This window comes from Grampus griseus, assembly GCF_964374135.1.
Source record: "Grampus griseus genome assembly, chromosome: 2".
Lineage (NCBI taxonomy): Eukaryota > Metazoa > Chordata > Mammalia > Artiodactyla > Delphinidae > Grampus > Grampus griseus.
This window is the reverse complement of record NC_139018.1, coordinates 82,285,889-82,310,748: the sequence shown is the minus strand read 5'-3', so window position 1 is coordinate 82,310,748 and position 24,860 is coordinate 82,285,889. Positions and strand designations below refer to the sequence as shown.

Genomic DNA, 24,860 nt, shown 5'->3' with positions numbered 1-24,860 from the left:
TTGTGAGTTGTGTGTGAAATGGCCTACTTCAGTATTTCTTAAATATGAGTAAAATATGAGCCCTTTTAAGGGGGAAAAAAATTTCTTCTAGACCCTTAAGGATGTGTCTGCTGATGATACCCGTGTGAGAAGCACCTACCCATATTAATTTACAATGATTTTCTCCATCGCTCACATGCAAGTGTCTTTATTAATACTCAGGAGTTTTCATTTTAATACTATGCTTATCACAGTACTTTTTTGAATGCATATTGAACAGTTTTTGTACTCAGAAAACCACATCCTTTGACTGGTCCAGGCCACTCGAATCTTTCTATTAACTGGGTTTTTTTCGAGCTTCTACCCGTGTCTTTGTAGGTGTTAAATGATTAAGTAGTATTAGTGCTAGGGTGGTGCTCAGGTGCACAATCAGAGTTTTAAAAATAGCGGTTGCATTACTAAACTAGTTTTAGCTTTTAAATTGTTGCTGTTCTGACTGCAGCGCAGCCATTTGACAAGCTCAGTGTTGGATGGTAATTAACTCAGCCCTCTTTCCAGCAGCGCTCAACCCAAGCACCCAGAGGCTCTCTTGGGAAGCGGCGTTAATTGAATCACATCTAAAGTGGAGTGAGGGACTCAAGGCGCTCATGGGGGACCCTTCAAAGTGAGAAGCCTCTCAGATTCTGCAAAGGCAATAAGATTAAGTCAGACTTGAGAACCTTGTTTATGTATTGGCAGGGGGTGGGGAGAATCAAAGTTCCTGTGTGTAGTTCAGCAAAGCACTCTGCCCTGCTTCTTCTTTACCTCTGCATCTTCCTCATCTCTGAAACACGGGCCTCGCCTTTCCTCTTCCCTCACTTTTCTTTGGCTAGTGAGCTGTTCATGTCATCCTTTACATCTTAACCCCCACCTCACTTCCTCTGAGAAGTCGGCTCCCCATCGACCAAGACTAGTGCAGGTGTCCCTTGGATGTGATTGCATAGCACTTACTAGGTTACCAAAACATTCACCTCAACCTGGCACTCAAAACATTAGTGTGTCCACAGTGGTTGCTACGTGCTAGGCATAGACCATGCTAGACCATGTCATATAGTCATTAGCAAAGTTGCATGAGGTAGGCCTTGTTTGTACCCATTTTTACAGACATGGAAACTGAGGCTTAGAAAAGTTAACTTGCTCAGGGTCACATTACTAGGAAGCATGAGGGCTGAAATTCAAAATCAGTCTAACTCCAGAGCTCACACTTTGAATTACTGTGCCATTCTGCCTCCCAAATATTTGTGAAAAACATATTGTTTGATATTTTTTGATAAACTTGAACAAAGCAGATTCACCGACAACTTAACCTTTTCTGGCCCCAGCTTCTGGTTTTTTTAAGCTATTTGGGCCAGAATCAGAAAGCAAGAAGTTCTATGCCAGAATGATTCAAAATAGGATTCATTGATGGACTAAATTCTTGCACACGATACAAAAATAAAAGTTACAAAAGGGGAAACAATGAAAAGCAAGATTCCCCCTACTCAGAGCCACCTAGTTCCCCTTTTCCAGAGATAACTACTGAGATCTATTATCCTCATGAGAGGTAGCCCTAGAGATGTATTTTGTAAACTATGATCCCAGCCTACTAATGGATCGATTTTGAGGGTCCTGACCAGCATTTGTTTTTTAATGTCATTAAAAAAAAAAAAAAAAGATTTGAAAGGATCATGTTTCACACAGCTTGTGTTTCAGTTTGACGTGTAACACAAATGTACATCTGAGTCACAGAGTGTAAAATGTGACGTTACACTTCTCACCACGGAGTAATATTCAAAGCTGTTGGAAGGCCACCGACCGGGCAGACCCAGACGTTGGACATTATGAAGGCCGCTTCCACAGAGAACCTCCCACCCTTACTTCCCATGAGTCACTCTGGAACTCAGCAGCCGGACCCTGTAAAGCAGAAGTCAGATCCCCTCCCTCCTCTGTTCAAACTCTTCCAGGGACCCCCATCTCACTGAGAGCAAAAGCCATGAGACAACATGTATTTCTGTTTGTTTGTTAATATCCTAAAACAATTCCCAAATCAAATAAAACATATGGGCTCCATGATGTAAAGAAACATGACCTGTTGTGGGGAGAGGGTCCCTGAGAAGGGGCTTCAACAGAGACGAGCCGCATCCTTCAGCTGAAAACAAGAATGGATATCTTAAAATACCATCTATATGACATTCATCAAATTCCCTTTAGAGAATCCTGGGGGTACCTTAAGGAGGTAGAACGCTCTCCAGAAGAGCTGGCCCATGGACAGAGAGACTCCCAAAGAGGCGTGGGCTGCCTCCATAAGAAGATGCCGAGGACAAAGAAACATGCAGGAGTCCAACCAGAAGCCCCCAAACTACAGGTCCGGAGCAGAAGTGGCTGCTTCTCACGTGGGCAGTTTCTCTAGCTTTGGTCCAAGGTGAGCAGCAGCAGGGATGTACAGTGTTCAGTGTGGGGTGGCCAGTCACAGTAATAAAATAATGAGGCCAATTCTCCCTGTCTCAGAAACAGAAGCAACACTCAGCAGGAGAGGAAAGGATGGTGCCACATCCCCTCCCTCCTCTTCTCTCTCCATCTCTCTTCACTCTCCCGTGGAGCTGTGTGTCCCTAAATGTGGCAGCTTTGTCCTCATTGGTCCATATGGGTGCCTTAACCGGAATACCCCATGGTGTCCCCATGAGAGCGGGGGTAACCCAACTCTGCGGTGGCAGCTCCTGGAAATCAGCGTATAACATCCTAGCATATTTGGACTTGTCTGTTTATTAGACACGTAAGCTCATGTGAACAAGGCTCTTGTCTGTCATGTTCTCTGTCAGATTCTCAATGCCAAGGACAACATCTGACACTTAAGTAGGCACGCAGTGAATGTATCTCAAATGGATGAAAAAATGTTAGACCACAGAGTGGAAGCTGTGGTGGCCAGTAGGTACTCCAAGCATAACCAGTCATCAGGCAGATTCTGCAAGATGGGTTTGCACCCCCTGCCTCTGGAAGGCAGCCCTGCGTGTGCCCTCTGGGGCGACTTGCCAGTCTGCTATGCGTTTCGTGTAACTGTGCCTTTGTGATCTAGGTGAAAAGAGATGGCAGGCGGAAGGAAATACACAAGCAAGAGCACTGAGGCTTGTGAGGGCACAGGGCACAGCAGTTACCAGCAGTGACCAAGTCACAACCTAAGAGGTCAGGTGCCTGGGAGGGCATGGCTGGAGGCCAGACTGGACAGGTAAGGTTAGTTGTGAAGGTGAGCAGCGTTAAGAAGTTTGTAGTTTATTCTGTAGGCAACTGGAGAATTCCTTGGCAGTTTGGAAGCAAAGAAATGACATGATCAGGTAATTCTGAAAACAACATGAAAAAAGGATCAGAGAAGAGGAGGTTCTATAACTAGGGAGGCCATTTATGAGGCTATGACACATGTTCAGGTTCAGAGATAACTGGGGCCAAGACATGTGGCTGTGGAGATGGAGAGGAAGCCCTGGGGGACAATTCGGGGAGGCGACCAGTTGGAAATATGGTTTGGGATGTTAGATATCAAGGTTAGATATTCAGACATGGGAGTCATTTGGGTCCTGTTGAAGTCATGGAAGAAATTAAAAACACCTAATTTGAAAAAAAACCCACCAGATTTGAGTAGTGGATCGTTTAGAAAATCTGATGAAAACAGGTGTTTTTAGTTTCAGAGGCTTCGCAGATACTCACCAAAAAGCCAAGTAAAAGGTCTGGGGATATCAGTTAAGAGTCCCTGGTTGAAAGAAGAAAGAATAACAAGAGAAAGGGTCCCAAGGAATGACCTTACCCAAAGGGTGAGCAGAAGACAACAGTGGTCCCCAACCTTTCTCAACTGTTACAGAGACATTGACTACTGCCTATCAAAGAGTTTGGAGAAGCAGAAAAGAGGATAAGAGAACAAGAGAAAAGAAGGAGCACTTTGTTCCTGAGGTCAGAGGTGTCTCAGCACCATGGAGACTAACCACATGGCAGAAGATGAAGAAAGAGATGGAGCTAACTTCTAATTTTTTAGGTGTTTGGAAAAGACAAGTTGCTCAAGTAGGAACAGCCAGAAAGCCTCTTCAAAGAGCTCAGCTGGGCCCAGAAACCCAATCAGGTGCAAGTGGAATGCAGAGCTCTCAGGAAGCCCGAGCAGAAGCAGCCTCCTAGGTAGAAGCAGGCCTCTTTCTTTAGAAAACTCAGCAAGACTCACAAGACTTGTTTCTTGAATGAACTAATAGCTAATCATTTCTGTACTTATTACATAATGAACTGCAGGTGTATAGCTGCATACAACTGCCTGCAACTGTGTTCAGTAGTGTGTGTATACACCCAGTAGCCTATCTATCTAAACACATTTACATATATTTATGCATTTATATAAAGGTACGTGTTTATCCATTTGGCATGTATACATATGCATATACAGTGTAATTCTGGAAGAGTGTCATAATTTAATATTTATTAAATATCCAAATGTTCCTTCTGTGTGTATGGCTGTGACTGAGGACTTGGTTCTATTACACAATGTTCATGAGGATTCTCTGGAGAAATTTCTTACTGCTCAGGATCAAAAGAGTTGATCTTCTCTTGAGCAATTTTTTTTTTTTTTTGTCTTGCATGTGATAGAGATTGAATTTTAGACAAGGCTTCCCTTTTGAACATGACTGCTAGAAATCCAGGAGACAAATCTTTGGTCCCACTTGTAGCAAGTGTTTTGGACTCCATGGGATGCATTAATAAAAAAATTCATCTCTGGCTCCATTTCATGTACTTTAATTTTCACTTTTCATTTCATTTCATACACTTCTTTTTGTGAGTTACACATCTTTGTAAGCTATCTTGAACTATTTGTTGTGTTTAGGATAAGGTGGCACATACATATGAGGCTTTAAGGTCCAGAACATTATGGCTGGGAAGGGACTTATTAATGTGACTAGAGTTAGGGCATGTGACACTGATAATGGGTATGTTATTAGGACAACCCCACAGCGATTACAGGGAGTCAGCCGGATCTCAGCCCAGGTCGTGGTTCTCTCTGTTGTATACTAGTTGTGTGATGGGAAGCATATTATTGTCTAACCCTTCGTTTTTTTCATCTTTAAAACAGTGACCTCTTCGTATTTGGGGGAGACGGCGTACATGAGGAACGTACAGAAAGCACTTAGCACAAGGCACTTAGTCAACATTAGCTATTGCTGTCATCACTATCTTTTCGGCAAGCAGGGGTAGGCAGCCATTTCTGACCAGATCTGCCGTCAGAAAGTCCTCCCCAGCCCTGACCCCCTCTCTGCCATATCCACAGACGCCAGGCAGCTGGGTCCCGCCTGACCTGCAGCGCACCTGCACACTCGCTGCCTCCCGCAGGGTGCCGAGCACGTATCTCCAGACCAGTCTTGTTAATTGCTACCAAGAAGACACCCAAAGGCACAGGCTAAGGCGGACCCACAACCGTGTATTCGTTCTTTACCCCACCCCCAACTCTACGCTCTGATATATACCAGAGAGGCCTGCGAGGGGACGAGGGGTCTTCGGGAAACTGGACTGAAATTCTGGAAGGTGGGGGCAGGGGAGGGGGCGTTGCCCCGAGAGCCACCAGGTGAAGCCGGTTTCCCCCGGCTCCCAACCCCTCTCCTGGCGCTGGTTTGGTGATGTCGAGGGCACCTGGAGCCTCCCCGCCCTTCCAGCTCCGCTTCCGACTTCAGCCTCGGGCCGGGAGAAGCAGCCGCCAGGGGTATAAAGGCGAGATTGGAGGAAGGCGCAGGCCTCCGGGGACTACCGAGTAATGGGGGCAGTTTTCGGGGAAGAGCTGAACAGCGCCACACGTTTCCTCCGCGATAACATCAGCGCTTGTCAGGTGGTTGGAGCGGGCGTGTGTGCGCGCGCGCGCGCAAGGAGGAGGACGAGGGGCGCGCTCACACAAAGTTTGTGCCTGCGGGTTCGCCGCGGTCGGGCGTCCTGGGAGAGGAGGCCGGGGCGGAGGGGCCCGGCAGGGGGTGGTGGCGATGCGCCGCACCCCGCCGAGCCTGTCCCGCCGCGCTGGGTGAGGTGGCTCCTGGAGCGCGGCCGCGGCCATGGGCACCCTGGGCAAAGCGAGAGAAGCTCCGCGGTGAGTAGGGGCGCCCGTTTCCTTTCTTGGGGCGGGGGCCACAGCGCGCGCGGCCCCAGGACCTCGCCGGGATGGGAAGTGGGGTGGGGGCCAGCACGGCGCTGCCTCCTCCGGGAAGTTGCGGGCCCGGGGTGCGGACGGCGGCAGCCGGTCGGGGTCTCGGCCGAAGTCGGGGGAGACGCGCTCGAGGGACGGACGAACCCGGAGCGCCCTGCGCGTCTCGCCCGATGGACTGGGGAGGGAGCCGGGTTGTGCGGACGCGCGGCCAGAGTTGGCCCGGCGAGCCCCGGAATCGCGCTTAGCGACCTGGTCCCCCGGCGCCGGGCCCCTGAAACTCCCACTCACGGACTTTACGCGCCCCCTGCATCTGCCGCAGCTCCTGCAGCGCCACCTGGCGGCCCGTCCTGCCCTGCGGACGTGGGGCCGGACCCAGAAGGCCCACTAACTGCCTTTGCCAGGAGTGCACAGGGTTCAGTGAGCCACATAACCACCTGGGTGGAAACCTGCACTCTCCTCCATCCACCGTGATCCTAGAGACATGTTTTAGGAGTGTCTTGGGGATGACAGAAGATGAAGGAAAATTGACCGTGAGTGAAAAAGCTATTGGCAGGAGAAGGAGGCCTGGAGGGGCCGGGCAACTTTGAGTTTGTCCCCCAAAGGGCCAGAACTAGACAACTGCCTGGCGACAGCCTGGGCTCAGCATAGGGCCGGGAAAGCTGTGCTCTTTCCACCTCCATCCATGCAGACTCTGTTGCTCCTGGCCGTGCCCAGTCGAGGCAGGAAGTGTTGCCCTGCTGGACCTTACGGATCTAAAAGTTCTTGGTCCTTTATGCCCTCCCCCACCCCGTCCTGCACCGTGAAGGTCCAGCGCTTTGCCTTGCACCGGACTGAGAGGAGGAGCTTAAGTACATTCAACTGAGTCTGTATTATGGGAATGGGGAGAGGACAGGACTGGAAGAAATCCTCACTAGAAGTCAATCAAAGCCATCTTCCACTGCAAAGAAAGTTGTGGAAGCTTCCGTTCGTTCTCCTTGTCCATTTCATCCCTTACTCTTCTGGGCTGAATTTCATGAAAAGTTCAACCCGAAATTGTGACCCCCACTGAGATACCTGAGGCTGGAATGGATTGCACCTGAACCACTTAAGAGTTTTGACAGTCTCCTTCGGCAAACTGGATGGGGCCTTAGCCAGTTTTAGCCTCAGGAAACACTTTCAAGTTGTTTCTCTAGGGCGCTTTTTTTTTCTTTCTTTTTTTTTCTTAATACTTGAGGGAGCTGGTGAGGAGACATTTGCCTACTTTCCTTTAAAAATACATATGCCTTTGCAGACTTAGAGGCGAATGCATTCTATGTCTAAAATAAAGCATTTTATAAATCCTTATCTATAGCCATTTCACCAGAAGAGAACACTTTGAAGGTTTGTCACGTAGCAGTCAGTCAAGAGACTTTCACAGCAAAATTGCCCAGTTTCCTAGTTTATGGTGCACATAACCCCCATCTTCCGGACCTCTCAGGATGCCATTTGGGTTTTAGCAGTTTCTCTTCTCCCTGGTTTCTCCTGCCCAAGCCCTCTGAGTCTCAGCGGCCTCCCCCCGACTGCATCTCACCCTCCCTTCCCCGTCCCCTAAATACTCCCTTCAAGTTCATTCTTTCTGCTTGTATTGTACCAGTCCCTCCTAGTTCTGATAAAAAGCATCTACCTCTGAGAATCACCTTCTGCACCAAAGTAGTTTCCCCTACAGGTGACACTAGGAAACATTGCCAGAATTAGAGCCAGGGCAGTTTTTGGAGTCCTGAATTGTTGATGCTACCAACTGAGGGAGAAAATAGAATTTTTCCTGGACTGGCCAGATGAGAGACAGAGGTAGACACCCACATCCCGGCCCCAGTGGGAAGAGCTGTGTGTGGAGACAGCCTCCAGTTGCCGTGGCCTCTTCTCTTGGGGCTAAGGAGAAGTAATATGGAAGGCCTAAGAGAAAAAGAGGCTTCTAACAAGAAGGACTTTGTTTTCATCTTTCCCAAGTCTGCCTTAGGTAGAGGTCTTAATGGTGAAGAGGCAGCAGCTAAGGCCAAAAGCTGACTTATCCCAACACTGCACAACAAGTGCCAGGTTTAGAGAGACATCACTGCTTCTGCGGAGGGAAGGGAGCATGGCGTGGACACAGGAGGCTTGGCTTCTGCCTGGCTCTGCACTGGTGCCCAGTCACATTGCCCTTCCGAGCCCAGACCCCCACATGTATGGGTGAAGGGCTTGGAGAATGACCATGGAGGGGCCATCCAGCTCTGGGGTCTGAGGACTTTGGGGGACCTGAAAAAGAAGTAGGACCCAAGATTCAGCCTTTATGTTATCAGCTATGCTTTTGGAGGTTTTTACTTTTGTCTTAAGTTGAATTGAACCTTTCAGTTCCTCTTGCTAATTCTGATGTAGTGAAAGGTGCATAGTCCCAGGCACAGTAAATATTTATTAAACCAAACCAGAGAGGTGCCAAGTACAAATCCCAGATCAAGTACATATGAGTTCTGCAACCTTGTCTATGTCATTCAGCCTCTTTTAGACTCAGTTTCAGCATCGTGAAATGGAGATAACATCTCTCTGGGCTGTAAGCTTTGAAGACCATGTAAATCCCCAGCCCAGAGCCTGCCCTATCAAAGGTACTCAATTCAGAGTGGCCATTATTTTCTTTCATTTTCAGATGCTGATCTGATCTTGGGGCTATCACAGGGCCTGGGTAAAAATCAGTAATGACCAGAAACTTGATCAAGTCCTGTAACACCAACCTGATCTTTCAGAAATCACTGCCTTGGGTTAGCAGATTCCCAAGCGCCAGTTTCTGATTGGATTTCACTGAGCCCATCCTAGGTTGGAACAGGTGGCAGCAGCCAATGCCAGACCAGCATTCTGGAGCTCCTTTGAAAGGGAACTCGAAGGTCAGTGTGTTCCCTTCACGAGTCTGGCTTTGTACTGAGTGGTCCCACTGTCTTTTTAACAGGGTGGTTTCCCAAAATCCATGTGTGCCCCAGCATTTTATTTTGATCTGAGTACTTCTTCAGTCCCTTCTGGGTGAGGTTACATCTTATCAAGAAGCTTTCCTCAACACTCCACCTAGAACTGGTTTTCCCTCCTCTGAGAACATCACACTTTTTGCCCTTGACACTCACAGGACAGTTATTTAAGATTTATAGAGTTATCTTTTCTTGGTCTGGTTCTGATTCTCCAACTAGATTTTTGTATTAAGGAACTTCCAGATCACCTTCATACTACAACAACTAACACATAATGAGTATGTTTTACAGTTTGCAAAGTACTTTCACAGACCATCTCACTGGTCCTCTCTGGCCTATCACACGTGTGTTGCTCATAGGCTAAGTACTTATTGATTAATTAATGCCATCATGTGTTTATCAAATATATAGTGGTTAGTTAAAGTTATGGATCTCCGATATATTTCTTTTCTTCATCTCCTCTTTGGTAATAAACATGAAATAGCCAAAGCCACAGTAAGGAGAGGAGAATATACTCAAAGGAGTTATCAGCAACAACACGTATCACTAGTAAACCTTCAAAGATGATAGATATGTCTCTGTATGTTATGTTTATTTTTTTAATGGAAGGAAAAATAAAATGCTTAATTAACCTACTGATATCATTTTGCAAACAACTTGACTTATACTGTTGAGGTCATGACCAAAGATAAAGCTAAGTGAAAGTGGAGGAAGGTGACCTCTTGGGCTCTAAAGCCACTTCCAGATTCAGACTTGTCTTTTTGTATTCACTTCTGGAATAAAGCTCTCATAATCAGTAAGGACTTGATAGAATAATGTTTAATGATAAAAATGACTCAGAATGATTATCAGTAATGAAAAACAGAATCTTAGAACCAACCAAGATTTGTGAAAAAGGCTAGATTAACATCTAAACACCACCGCCATAACCCTCACCCCCTGCACACGGGTCCTCGGTCTTTGCCTTCTCCCCCAAAATCCTTAAAGATGTTTCTGAGGCCACCTGACTTTCTACAGTAACTCTGATGTTGCTCAAGACGAATGAATTTAGCTGAAGATGAGACCAAACTTAAATAATTCTTAAGACCCAAGTCAGTGGTCTCAGGGCTAAAATAAAAATGTATTGCTAGGAGCTAAAAACTGCCAAGAATAGTCTTGCGTCTGCCTCTTCCTTTCAGGAGCTGGAGAAAGCAGGCCAAAGCAATCCTAACCCCAGGCTGAGGAGCCCTGTTTGCAACCTGAAGTCTCACCTTGCTATTAGTGTGAGAGATGTCTCTTTAACAGCTAACCAGTCCGTTTGGTGCCCTTACCAAGTGGGAGGGGTATGTCTTATCAGCCCAACTCCCGGGATTAATTGTCGTATCTCTACTCCTTTCCTCTTCAATCTGCCTGCAGAGCGCAGAGCTGTCAGTGTGGTCGTCCTCTGGCTGCTCTACTCTCCCTGCCTTTTCTCTTTCCCCAGGAAACCTTCTCATGGCTGCAGAGCAGCCCCTAAAGCAAGACTAGAGGGGAAGCCCTCCAGCAGCCCCCTCCCCTCCCATCCCAGCCTGGCCCAGATCACCCAGTTCCGAATGATGGTGTCTCTGGGACATTTAGCCAAAGGAGCCAGCCTGGACGATCTCATCGACAGCTGTGTTCAATCTTTCGGTGAGTTGGCGAACTGCCCACATGCATAAAAATCGCTCTCTTACTTTGTTCTTCCTTAAAAAGTGCGTTATAGAATAGCAACCTAGATTGCATTTGGGGTTTAAAAATAGCTCTTGAGCCTTTGAAATGTTGGAGACTGTGCAGTGCCTATGGCACATGACTATGTGGGTGTAATAGGTCGTGATGAGAAGCGCGATTTAAAGCAAGAAAAGTTACTGAGGAGAGTTTGCATTTCCAATTTTCTCACGATGGAGGTTTTTCTTGTGATGAAAAATATGATAAAATGCAGTGGTACATCTGGTGCTTTTCTGTCCTTGTGTTCTTGGGGCACACGAAGACTAGGTTACGTGAGCAAATGCTGTTATCAAATAGAAATTCGAAAGCCTTTGGATCATTTGGAAAATAAAGTCTTAATAATTCCCCTCACAATCTTGAGGGTGGTTGTGGAGCAATAGGAAAGGACCAGGCAAAGCCAGATGTCTGTGCCTGAAAGGTACTGGCAAATGAGCAGTGTGATTGAGGATTGAGGATCTATAAAATGAGCAGACAGACACAGGGGCAGGGAGTTATCTAGGCGTGCACTCTGTCATCACCCGTACTCACAGTGAGGGATGAGCAACTTAGCGCAGCTGACAAGCAATTATCAACAAAGATGCCCTTTTTTTTTAAATTTTGTAGGCACTGTCTTTCTTTTGATTGTTATATGTGAAGTAGTGATTGAAAAGTACTAAGTGTTTGTTCCCGTTCCCAAAAAGAAATGATGGAAGATTCATAAAGTTTCAATATCACCGGTCCCCCTCCTTGCCCCTTTAGAAACCCCTCCATCTCCCACCGGAAGCAGATGAGCATGTGTGTCTCAGCACAGAAGCACCACCAGCCGGCCCTGCCCTGGTGCCTCCCAGGGAGTATAGGGGAGGCTTGGTCAGATCCCAGGTAGCACAACATGCCGGGCTGTTAGAGCTCAGAGCTAGGGATTATTCATTGGCTGGACCTGTTTAGTGCTCAGTCAAACCTTATTTGTAGAATTCAGAAAAAACTGACATTTTGGAGATTCTCATTTAGTACAATTTAGCAAAACATTGAATAGTTTTTGGGGGGATATATGTATATGTATAGCTGATTCACTTTGTTATACAGCAGAAGTTAACACACCACTGTAAAACAATTATACTCCAATAAAGATGTTAAAAAAAAAAGAATAGTTTTGGTGATTCCACCATTTGGTTTAAAGCAGCGGTTCTCAAATGTTCTGCGAAATCACACAGAGGTTTTTTGTAAAACAGATTGCTGGGCCCCACCCGCAGGCTGGCTGCTCTAGCAGGTCTGGGGTAGGGCCCGAGAATTTACATTTCTGTCATTTTCCCGGGTGATGCTGCTGCAGCTGCTCCGAGAACCTCACTTTGAGAATCACTGCTTTCTTGTTTATTATCGATTTTTTTTAACTTGGAAAAGAGGGAGTATTTTTACTAGTTTAGCATTAAATTTTAATTAAATTTCTATGTAGTTACACTTTAGTCTTTCAGCTGGGATGAATTTGGGAGCAGAATGAATGGTTTTCTATTTCAAAATAATCTCTGTGGAAAATATCCATGCAAGGAGGTAAGCTAGAAGATGGGGGGATGGGTGGAAGCATGGCTGTAACGAGCCATTATTCATTATGCACTTTACTTTCACCTGGTTCCCGACTTGATAAGCTGCAAAGTTCCTCATACAGCCGTGATAGTCTTATTTACTGGTCTTTAGCAGGGCACTGTGACTATTTCATGAATAAGCATTTTTATTCTCTTTCCATTTCACCGTTGAGAAAACAAGGTCCAACAATAGTTTTATCATGCCATCCTTCTTCCTCCCCTGCCAGTCACTTAGCTGCCCACTCAGTTCAAGGCTGTTGCCCTAACCTTCAAATCATCATGACCTCAACCTGAAAAACACATGACCGATTCTGAGGTCCTGCGAAATAAAAAATGACCAAGCCTGACCCACTCCCCTCAGTGAATCCTAGCAGGGCTAAAGATACTGTTTCCTGAATTATGTTGAACTGAAAAGTACCTTAAAATCCCAAAGCTATCTTTAAAAAAAAGCCATTGAGTCTAACAGTCTTTTATCCATTATCATGAAGTCTCAGTAGCCCCTAATTAAGCCCCTAATTGCATCTGACACTTGGCTGGGCATTGCATGAGAGAATTACAGTGACCGAACCTCTATTCCATTATTCAAGCTTAGAATACCTGAGGAATGCACCGTTCGGGGAAAGAAAAAATGTACCAAAGCCAGGGCAATGTTAAGGTAAGGTGTGCAGGAAGAATAAATTCTTTAAACCATGTAGACTCTGAGCGAGTTCACACCAAAGGTGAGGGCGTAGACTAGGGAGAGCAGCCGCGGTCTGTTCAAACCCCTCTCGTGCAGGGCGTGGGAATGCTGCCAGAAGGCAGCAAGGAGCCATCAGAGCCAAGGGTTTGCACCTGAGGTCCTGCAGGGTTTCCTGCCACAGAATTTACATGAAAGAAGCAAAAAAGAAAAGACACCCTATGTCTGGAGGGAATGGGAGATGACCCTTTTGTCTGCGAATTGTCTGCGAATCAGTGGACGTGTCTAGTGGGGCAGGGGTGTGGAGCTAGAGCCGGGGGCCGGGGAGCCAAAGCTGGATCGTGACAGGCAGCTATCCACGGTAGGACATTGCTTGTGCTTCTGGAGGTTTCCTCAGACGTGATCCGAGAACAGTAACGCGAGGCTGATGCTTCTCTTGAAACTTACCTTACTGGTTATTTTCTCTGGTTCGTAAAGAAGAGTTTTTGCTTTAGAGTAAAACAATCGAGCTTAGTTTTTTGCTCATGAGTTTAGAAGTCTTCTCATTTGAATACCCATGGAAAGCGAGGGAAATAGCACTACCAAAGTGTGGGGAAAGTTTTTTTTATCAGGGGGAGTGGTGCGGGGGGGTCATCTCTCCCTTCAGACTCAGGTTTCAGCCACTCCTCCCAACAACTTGAAAAAAAAAAAGGGAGAAATAAAACCTCTTTTGAACACAAAGACTGACTAATTAGTCCATCTACTTTTTACTACTGTCTCAACCTCACCTTGATGCAGATGCCTTGAAGAGGTTTGAACTGGCTACAGCTGTGCTGACCAGTATGGCAGCCACTACCCACCTGTGGCTATTTATGTAGACATTTTGCTTAATTAAAATTAAATGAAATGTAAAATTTAGTTCCTAAGCTTCACCAGCCATAGTTCAAGTGCTCAATAGCCACAAGTGGTACCTGCTGCTGGACAGAGTAAGTAGAAAATACTCCCTTCTTTGCAGAAAGTCCATGGGATAGCACTGGCCTGGGTAGATGGTTGACCGGAAGGGCAAAAGCAGTGTGGGATTTGCATTTTTCTAGCAGCTCCAGCTAATAGTCTGACTACTGTCTAAGGCATCCTGGGCATTTGGCAGTCTTTACCGATGGCTCTCTCTTTAGTATTATTAACCATTCATTTCAGAGGAAGGACTTATTACAAGGCTGTTAGGCATGGGTGGCCGGCACGTACAAATTAAGGCCTGTAGCAAGCCTCCCGACGCCACATACAAGGTTACAGATCTCTGATTAGAAATTCAGAGCCTTGAGTCATAGTGTGTTGCTTTCACCATGAAACAACCCACTCGCACCTTCTGTTTTAATCAGAGGTCATGCTTTACATTGTCACCATATCATTGCTCATTAATCCACTCTTCCACTGAGCATAATGAGGCAAATCATCACAACACGGGTACGTTGATGTCAAATGTGTGTGAATCACACCATCTGTTTCAGAGGTAGGAAAGACCTATGAGATCATCCGGGCTTTTTATAACGTGTTCACTTTGTAAGAGGGCTGCCAGCTTCGAGGGCCGAATGGAAGGCTTCAGATGTCCCAATTCTGGCCCCCTCTGAATGCAAGACAACTTCTGACAGCCTCAGAAAGTAAACTGCAGACATGTCCCAGCAAGGGACCCTCAGCACGCAGCTCTCCTGCTCCCAGGTCGAGTGTGGGAAGAAACTCCACATCTTTGTCTTACCCGACAGCGAGAAAGGAAACGCAGCTTAGCTAGTGTCTTATTTACGGTGTGTTGTTTATTTCTTCCTTGGAGGGCTATATGTATCCATTTTCTTTGAAACTCAAAACAACTCTGAAATAGGGCAGGTATTAGTGTCTCTATGGACAGAGGAGACGATAAGTGGAGCCTGTGAGAACTGAAACAACTTGCCTCATGCCCCCAGCCCCCCAGCCCAGTCTAAAGAGAAAACACGCTCCCAGAAGCCTCTGGAAAGCTGAGCTGGGCCATGCTTAGGTCCTTCTCCTAGGGCAAGCTCCCTTCACTCGGGGGGACCTGCATGCCCCACAGGACAAGTCTGCACTCTGTGCCCACAGTCTGCAGGCCTGGTGTCTCCCAGATTAGAAATTAAACTCCATTCAATGTAGGAAACATTTATTGGCCCCCATCTGTATACCAGATATCTGCTTGGAATTCTCAAACAAATTCTGAATTAATTTAAATTAGTGTGTTCATTGTATCTCCCAAACGAAAGAAACCTCCAGACTAATAGGTATATTTCCCGTACCACTAATAGATGTATTTCCTGCAGTTGGATGTTAAAAGCATTGTATAGACCTCAGCTTATTAAGGGTAAAACACTACATCTATTTTTAAAGTTAGATCCAAAAAAGGCAAACACACACTCGTTGGGACTGTTGTTCCCTCCGTGGCAGAGGGAAGATTCAGTGTTCCTCACCCCTCTGCAACTTAGTCTGTGCACCAAAGCCGAGTGCCCAGAGGCAACAAAAGCACAAGACCAGGCGCCAAGGGCCATGATGTTGAGGGTGGTCGGACCCAGGAACCAGCAACTCCAAGGAACAAAGCCAAGTGTAGGGACAGGAAAGCTGGCCATTGTGAAGACAGGCTCTTTGGGAAGAAGACCACAGCTGTCCCAGCAGCCTCCTCAGTGGCATCTCCCATCTCTGGGAGTCACGGTTGCAAGATATCATATGTATAGGATGGTCCTTTGGGCACCCACGTCCTGAGGCCCCTGGGCATCAGAGCAGCTCCCGGGCATGGCTGTTCTTAGCCCTCTGGAGTGAATTCGTACTCTCTGACTGGGATGCTGTATATTGGCAAGGAGCCTCCTTGCTGCATCTGTGATAGGCTGGCATGTCTGCCCTCTCCAGGTGTGAGGTACAGTGACTAGAGGGAATTTCCCATCTCCTCCTTTCTTAGGCCTGGCGGGCTGGGCCTTTACCTGAATTGGCCCCATTCATCTTCACAACAACTCTGTGAGGTGGATATTATTTTGCTCTTTTAATTAACAGGTAATTGAAGCTCAGGAATGTTAGTAACCTGTGGAAAGTAGCCAAACTCATTAGTGGGAGAACCGCTGAGATCTGAACTCTGACACTCCTGTTCTCTCCACTCTACCAGAGGTTCTCCAGCTTCAGCATGAATAGTCATCATTGTGGGGTGTGTTCAACTTTCAGGTTCCTGAGGGTCAACTCCAGAGCTTTTCATTCAGTCGTGGTTTTGAAGGAGGTGACCCCACAAACTGATTTTGAGAAATACCATCCTATAGCACACTTGCTTCTTGGACATCCCAGAGCATTTTCTCAGGCTTTCTAGGGAAACACGGAAAACTTAAAGAATACAAATCCTTTGAAAAACGATAGAGCAAATAGGTTTTCAACTATATGAACTAGACAATCATGAGGCGAAGCCAGTGTCCTGGCCATCTCTAAAGCAATCAGTCCAGATCTAACTAGAGAGAGGCCTGCCTTTGAGCAGGTTTGCAACTCTGGTCCCACTGCTGTCAGATTTTCCTGTATTTTTTTTTTTTTTTTTTTTTTGCGGTACGCGGGCCTCTCACTGTTGTGGCCTCTCCCATTGTGTAGCACAGGCTCTGGACGCGCAGGCTCAGCGGCCATGGCTCACGGGCCCAGCCGCTCCGCGGCATGTGGGATCTTCACAGACCGGGGCACGAACCCGTGTCCCCTGCATCGGCAGGCGGACTCTCAACCACTGCGCCACCAGGGAAGCCCAGATTTTCCTGTATTTCTATCCCTTTTCAAATGCAGGAACTCTTTTGAAAACTTCCCGCCTGTCAGTCTTTTGGCCGTGGAAATAAACGGAAAGTGGTGGTCTATTATTACTATGATTTGGTTCCTTGCACTCAAAGGCAGCATTCCCAATGCGCATTTCCACCTTTAAGCCACACTCAGACCCGTTTCGTGTGATGCTGGGGACCTGGCTCCCTAGTGTATGCCAGTTCCCCGTGGGTCAGAGACCCAGAAGTAGTGGCTTAGCTGAGGGAACTGGAGAGGTGCTCCTCTGAGCACTTCTTCAAAAGTGCTGCTTTTGCAGCAGACTTTTTAAGGCCCTATATTGACATGACAGTTGTTAAGTCCGTGATGGAAACACATTAGGAAATAACGTGAAAGCAAAAATGGTGTGTTCGCTTGTTGGCTGTGGTTGGCAGTGAGACCACCAGGGAAGGTTATCTGAAGTGCAGACCCACCCCTGGCCCACCTCCTGTTGGTAGGACCTGCCTGCTTCTGCCTGGAGCTGTGACAGCTGCTGGACTTGGTGCCTTGGTCTGCAGGTAGTTTGGGCTACCAGCTAGTTGGGGTTGTCCTAGAGCAGTTATGAGGAAGACAGCAGGGAAAGAGCGAGAGAAGAAGCAGGGTCAGCTACGCACGTCCTACGCAGTGCCTATTTATCACTTGTTTAATGTTTTTATTATTAGAGGTTATGAAAGCTTTTTATGGTTAAAAAAAAAAAAGCCTGTTAACTCTTTGATTGGCATTTGCTACAGGCATTTTTTTTCCTCACTCTCGTTTCAGTTTTTATGTTGTTTTGGGGACATTAATGAAATATTACATTTTTATATAGTTAAATTTTTCATGTTTTCTTTATCTTTTCCTTTATTAACTCTGAACTTGAAAAAAGAATCCCTATTCCAAAGACTTTGTGACTATTCCATCGTCATTTTAATAAAAGTTTTGTTAAATCTATTGTATGATATAATTCCATATTCCACTATTGTGGATGATCAGAAAAACTTTGTCAACAGTTTTTGCTGGAAAAAAAAAAAAAGACGCCTTCAGTCTTGTTTTTGAGGTTGTCATTGGCTTAAACCCAGAGCACTTGGACTGTCACTTTGTAACTCAGAGCCTCAATTTCCCCTCACTGTCAGACTCCTGAAATGATTTCTGAGACTGAAAATGTCTGGGAGAAGGCGTAATGGGGTCTCAATCATGATGTTGACTGTGAACTTGTAAGTCCTTTGGGAATTTGTCTTTTTTTAAAGCAAGTACTTTTGATTATTAGAAGAGCCAGTATCCTTAGGGTGAAGACTTAAAAGTCCAACCAAATTTAAATAGATTTTTTCCCTAAATTATTAGTATAGACTGAATCTATATTGTACTTACATAGACTTTTTTATTGTGGTAAAATGTACATAACATAAAAATACCACGTACGTAGACTTTAAAATTTTTTCTAGTAATAGTTACCTTTTGAGTATTTACTATGAACAGCACAGTGTTTATATTAATATTTTTATATACATATTCTCATTTAATTCCCACTACTTTATAAGTTCTTGTATTTACAAAGATCTAACTATAACTCAGCTCACACACTTACTTTTTTTCCAGTTTTTTTTTTTGAGACATAATTGACATACATCACTGTATAAGTTTAAGGTGTACAGCATAATGGTTTGATTGACATATATTATGAAATGATTACCACAATAAGTTCAGCTAACATCCATCTTCTCATATTGGTATTTACAAAGATCTAATTGTAACTCAGCTCTCCTGTCTTACTTTTTAAATTTTAATAACTTTTTTTAAAACATCTTTATTGGAGTATAATTGCTAACATTTTAATAACTTTTTAAATTATTTATGTTCACTATAGAAAGCTTATAAAATACAGACTCGCAAAAAGAAGAAAATTGCATTCATCCATTCTACCACCAAAAGCAAGATAAGCACTGTCGACACAGTTGGGTATACTAGATTCTCTTCTATGCGTGTTTAGGTACTGCAGTCATATTAACTTTTTTATGGTAGATTGACTACAATTACCTCTTTGCTTTTCATAATTCACATTTTAAACAATTATGATCTTAAAATCAGTATTAGCATTTATAAAGAGGTGTGCTAGCACACAAAGTTGCTATTCCATCCTAAAATTGATTTTAAAAAATAATTCTGGCCTAATCTCTTCACATATGAGGCATAAAAGTGAAGGTTGCTTGGCAACTAAAATGATTCTAATGAGGACTTAAAAACATTACAAGAAAAGAAAAGTAGTTACTCATTTCTTTCCAATGCTAAATGTGAATTATGATAAACATGACTGATTATAGTTGTAATAAATGAAGGAAACAAAAAATGCTCCCATTAACTTAAAAGTCTAGAGGTGAGTTGTTTTTTTTTTTTCTTTTATGTATAAGGAAAGTCAGCAGGGTTTTGCGGAAGGGAAACAGAAACAGTGGAAAAATTTTCTGTCTCTGTTAACTTTCTAAGAGAATCTTAAGAAGTAGCAACTGGGAAAGATACGTAGCAGAAGCACGAAGATGCTACAGTTTGGTAGGTTTGTGATTCTTCTGCGGAGATGGTGGGCAGTGCTGTGAGGGAGGACATGTTGTCTGCTTTGGTTTTTTCCAAAGAGTGGTCAAGGGCCCTGGAGAGACTGCTGAGGTTCTTATTAAAATCTTCAGGCAGAAGATGCTGCCAGGATGGAGCTTGGATTAGAGGGACACCAGCAATTAGTTGAAATGAACAAAGGGAGTAGGGACCAGAGGTACTGTTCTTGAGGGGGAGGGGAAGCAGAGACTGGCAGTTTTAGAGTGAAGGAGAGAGTGGAGTAACCGGAGTAGTAAGGCAGTCAAGGATGAAGTCACTTGGGAATTTCTGGGGTAGGGGAGCAAAGGTAGCTTTGGCTGGCTTCCCTTCACGGATGTCTGTGAACCGCTGTTCCCCCAGGACTTGTTTTTGTCATCTTGTGAAGAGCCCCATTTAAAGGAGGCACCCAGGACATTTAGGAAGCCAAGAAATGTCCCAGCATTATGATTTATGAGTCTATCTTGTTAGAATGTAGTTACAGCCTACAGAGCATCCTTAAGTCTGGTGAGCAGTTAATCCTTTTGGTTAATTTTGCATTCACTTATTTAATGCCAGGTGCATAGGGAAGTTTTCATGCTCCCTTCCCCCCTTCTTCCTCCCCAGCTCACTTGCATCCTGGGTTCCAGATTTACTCCACCCAAACCTCCTTTGGTGGGTTCACCATTTCCCTCCACTCCCAGGTAGTTCAAGACACACAGTGAGTCACTCAGGCTTCTGATGTGTTGCTTTCCAGAAGACAGCTGTAGTTGTCACACTCCTGGCTGCTGGACTTTGTCTTCAGTTATTGCCAAGGATGAGCTGAGTGTGTGGTGACTGGGGTCCACCTGACTGTTTGGCAGTGCTTTAAATTAACCCGGAAGGACCTATTCCCCACAATTACTGTGCCTGTGGTTCCCCCACCGTCTCTGCCCTCAGTGGCTCAGAGTCCTGTTACCTGGTCAGCAACCACCAACATCTGCCCGAGATGGACTTAGCTTCAGTTAACTGAGAAAGTGTGCCCTGAAAATTGCAAGAAAGATAGAGGAGGATTCTCTGGACTAAAAGAGATTTAAGGGACATTTCAACCAGTCATAACATGTTAACCTTTTTTCTAAATGTACACACACACATATTCATAATTATTATATAATTATATGTACTTGGAAATTTGTATGCTGAATGGATATTTAATGATATTAAGGAATTACTATCGATTTTATTTGAGGCATGTTAATGATGCATTGGGTTTTCTTTTTCTTAGGAGTTCTTATTTTTTAAAATACATACTGAAATAGTTACTGATGAAATATCATGTTTGGTATTTGCTTTTAAATAATATGGGAGGGAAAAGTGAGCGGAGTATAGATGAATTGGCCATGTTCTGATCATTGTTGAAGCCAGATAGGTCCATAGAGGTCCCTTACATTGTTTTTGCCTACTATGGTATATGCTTATAATTTTCCCTATTGAGATCTTAAAAAGAAAGTATTCTCAAACCTAAGAAAAATAGATGATTACGAATTCCAGAAAATTCAAAGGAATCTAGTCTAATTTTCTTGGGTTATGAAACAGAGTGCTATGTCTGTCTTAAAGAGGGAAGAGGAAAGTCAAGAATAAACATAGGGTACTTTGGTTGCACAGCACTGAAATACCTTATTCGTGTCCTGTACTTGACACCCCACATCACATTCAGCCCACTCCCTGCTTCAGCACTGAGATGTTGAACTCCCGGTATCCAGAAAGACCAAAACAAAACAAAACAAACTGCAGACTTTAATCTTCAACCCTGCTATCAGAGGCAGGACTTGGAGTTAAGTGACTGAGAGAATGTAATACTCTCCTCCCCACCCCACCTCTCCCCCTCCCTCCCTCCCTCCCTCCCTCCTTCCCTCCTTCTCTCTCTCTCTCTCTCTCTCTCTCTCTCTCTCTCACTCTCTCTCTCTCTCTCACACACACACACACACACACACACACACACACACACACACACACACACACACACACACACACAGTTTTGATTAGGGAAATGCCATGGTCTTGGTAGAGCCTGATCCAAAGAAGGCAGTGAGCAGATTACAGAGGAGGCCATGGGAGGCCACACAGCATGGTAGTCTTTGGAATCCACTCCTGACTCTGCCATTTACCAAATGTTGGCCTTAGGCAAGTTATTTTACTGCAGTTTTCTCATCTGCAAAACAGATAATAATGGTGAAAGGTTTTAAAGGTCATTTTAGTTTGGGTGAAAATTAAATGTTTGTCTTAGGTAGGTTTCCTCAGAAGCAGATCCTGAGACAAGGATTTGAATACAAATAGTTTACTTTGGAAAACGATCCTAGGAAAAAACTGGGAAGGCGGCTTATAAAGGGTGCATTGTCAAGTGGGTTATTACTCTAGAATCAAGGTAGACGACTTCAGAACTATCCTACCGAAGGCAAAGGAGCTGGGGTATTTATATGGCAAATACCTCCAGTCATTGGTTAAGGGCTGCTTCTAGGTGTTAATTCTCCAGCATATTTTCTCCAGCATGTCTGGGCTGCCGTGCACACAGGTGGGGATGGGAAGGACCTCCAAAGGAAGCCCTCAGGCAGGTTGAAGTTGGGTGGGCATACACTATAATAGGAGGGCCTGAGAGTATGTGGGTGGGGGTACTGACGGCTCTGCTACAAAGTAAATGCTCAGTAAATGTTGGATGGGCAAATATAGGCTACATATAGGTCCAGATAAATTCAGAGCTGGTTAATAATCATACTCAAAAGTGTATACATACAGACATGGGTATGGATGGATGTCGTTCTGCAGGTGTAAACACTTACGGGTGGCTCTGGACATTTTCATCAGACTTAAACACAATCTATGTTTTTGTTAGACACACTGATGGAAATAAGTACATTAGATGAAAATCAAAGTTCAGGAAGATCAATAAGGAAGAGCAGAGAACTTGGACAGCACTTCAATAGGAATAAATGTCTTGCACTGAAATGTAATAATATTGCTTTATATATATTCTGGATGGAGAAAAACTAGGGTACTTGCCATCTTATGAAAAATACCAAAGGCTATTAGTAGATTTTAAATTCAATATGAGCCTATAGTGCCATGTGACTTCTCAAAAAGTTAAAGTAATCTGGGATTGCCTTAATCGAAATAGACTTTCCAGGTTAAGGGACTAATACCCTGATTGAATTATAAGGTCTAGTCCTAATGCTAGAACTTTTTGCCCTTAGCGAGTTTCTTAACATTTCTGAGACTCAGTTTCTATCAACATGAAAGTTAATACATATCCTCTATATTGTTGTGAAGTGGAATCTTCGTAGAAAGAAATCATTTATGTAAAATTTTATCAAAATACCATTATAGTAGATAATCAAAAATAGATAAATCAAAAATAGTAGATAATCAGAATGTTAGGGTTAGGATTTAGGGTTTAGGGTTAGGTTATAGACTTGAATGTTAGTGTATCATCCTCCCAGATTAATAATGCAAACTGCCAAAGGGTGCATAATTGCATCTTGGAGATACAAGATGGAGGTATCTGGTTGAAATGCCTGTGTCAAAAGAATTACCGGATGTTGTCATAATAGACACAGGCAGGTATGAACCTAGTACGTAGTACTGTAATTTTAAATTTTACATGAATATGAGCTATATTAATAGGCGTTTAGTGAATAAGACCCCAAAACGTAATTCCCTCATTTTTCAAAATATTAGGACAATGACAGAAATCCAACATGAACTATCTTACAGAATTTATTGAAGGAAAACAGGTATTTCATATAACTGAAGCACAGAAGGAGTACAAGATACCTGTAGGCCTTGGAAACATCTGAAATTAGGGACTAGAACACCATCAGGAGATACCAGCATGTATTTCTGTCTCTTTCTTCTTTCTCTGACTTGCTTCTCTGCTTGTCAGCTAATCATTTTCTTTCACTGAAGATTTGTTTCCTCCCTGGACAGGGAATATGGCGCTAACAACTGCAAATCCTGTATCTCTAACCATTAGAGATTTAATATTTTTTTCCTCAAGTTCAGTGAAAAAATTGCCAGGGAAGAACTTTGGTTGGTTCAAGTTGGGGTAGATGGCTACTGCTTGAACCAATCAACTATGGCCACAGGGGTGGAGTAATTTAAGAATGGAGCATTTCTCTCTAGAACCACATTACTGAATTTGGGGAAGAAATTTTTCCCAAAGGAATGCTGATGTTCTGGCCACATTAAAACAACAATGTCCCAGAAGAGACATACAGATGGCCAAGAGGCACATGAAAAGCTGCTCAACATCATTATTAGAGAAATGCAAATCAAAACTACAGTGAGGTATCACCTCACACCAGTCAGAATGGGCATCATCAGAAAATCTACAAACAACAAATGCTGGAGAGGGTGTGGAGAAAAGGGAACCCTCTTGCACTGTTGGTAGGAATGTAAATTGATACAGCCACTATGGAGAACAGTATGGAGGTTCCTCAAAAAACTAAAAATAGAATTACCATATGACCCAGCAATCCCACTACTGGACATATACCCAGAGAAAACCATAATTCAAAAAGACACATGCACCCCAGTGTTCATTGCAGCACTATTTACAATAGCCAGGTCATGGAAGCAGTGTAAATGCCCATCGACAGACGAATGGATAAAGAAAATGTGGTACATTTATACAATGGAATATTACTCAGCCATAACAAGGAACGAAATTGGGTCATTTGTAGAGACGTGGATGGACCTAGAGACTGTCATACAGAGTGAAGTAAGTCAGAAAGAAAAACAAATATCGTATATTAACGCATATGTGTGGGATCTAGAAAACTGGTACAGATGAACTGGTTTGCAAGACAGAAATAGAGACACAGATATAGAGAACAAACAACAAACGTATGGACACCAAGGTGGGGAAAGCAGGGGTGAGAGGTGGTGGTGGTGTGATGAAAGAAGGAAAAAAAACAACATCTGTCTATTACACCAAGATCAGACCGAGCACTAGAGTGCAGGGCATTATTAAATTTAGGTTTAGTCTCTGGGTTTTAAGACAGGAATAGAAGGCTAGAAAGAGTACAGAGGAGATAAATAGTTAAGGAATGATATAGAAATAAAATCTATGAGGATATAAGATGGCAGCACCTGAAAAGATGACAAATTAGTGTTTTCTTTTTTCTTAGTCTTAACAGTATTAAGTGTATGTATGTCTTGATAATGTTATGCATAGAAGAGTTAGTATGTATATGTCCTCCCAGAGGACAGATACAGAGTAAATGGACTTCCCATTTATACACATATTAAATATCAAAACACAAACTCCCAGTTCTGGCCATGATAGATTATTGGGTATTGGAATTATTTTCCTGCTGTAAACAACTATAAAACTGGACATAACATGTGAAGCAACTATTTTTTTTAACATGCATTTTTAAAATTTATTTATTTATTTTGGTTGAGCCGGGCTTAGTTGCGGCATGTGGGATCTTTAGTTGGGGCATGCGGACTTCTTAGTTGCAGCT

At 44.2% G+C, this 24,860-nt stretch overlaps 1 protein-coding gene across 2 annotated transcripts in view; it reads left to right on the top strand.

Moving 5' to 3' along the window:
• Positions 1 to 6,056: 6,056 nt before the first annotated feature.
• RASGRP1 (RAS guanyl releasing protein 1) overlaps positions 6,057 to 24,860 on the top strand; it is a gene marked incomplete at its 5' end in the record, with an annotated part of 82,770 nt that continues 63,966 nt past the window's right edge. For both annotated transcript variants that reach the window (XM_082649317.1, XM_082649316.1), the window contains 2 exons: positions 6,057 to 6,091; positions 10,556 to 10,740. In XM_082649317.1, coding sequence (XP_082505443.1) covers positions 6,057 to 6,091; positions 10,556 to 10,740 — 220 coding nt within the window. The remainder of the gene's footprint in view (positions 6,092 to 10,555; positions 10,741 to 24,860) is intronic.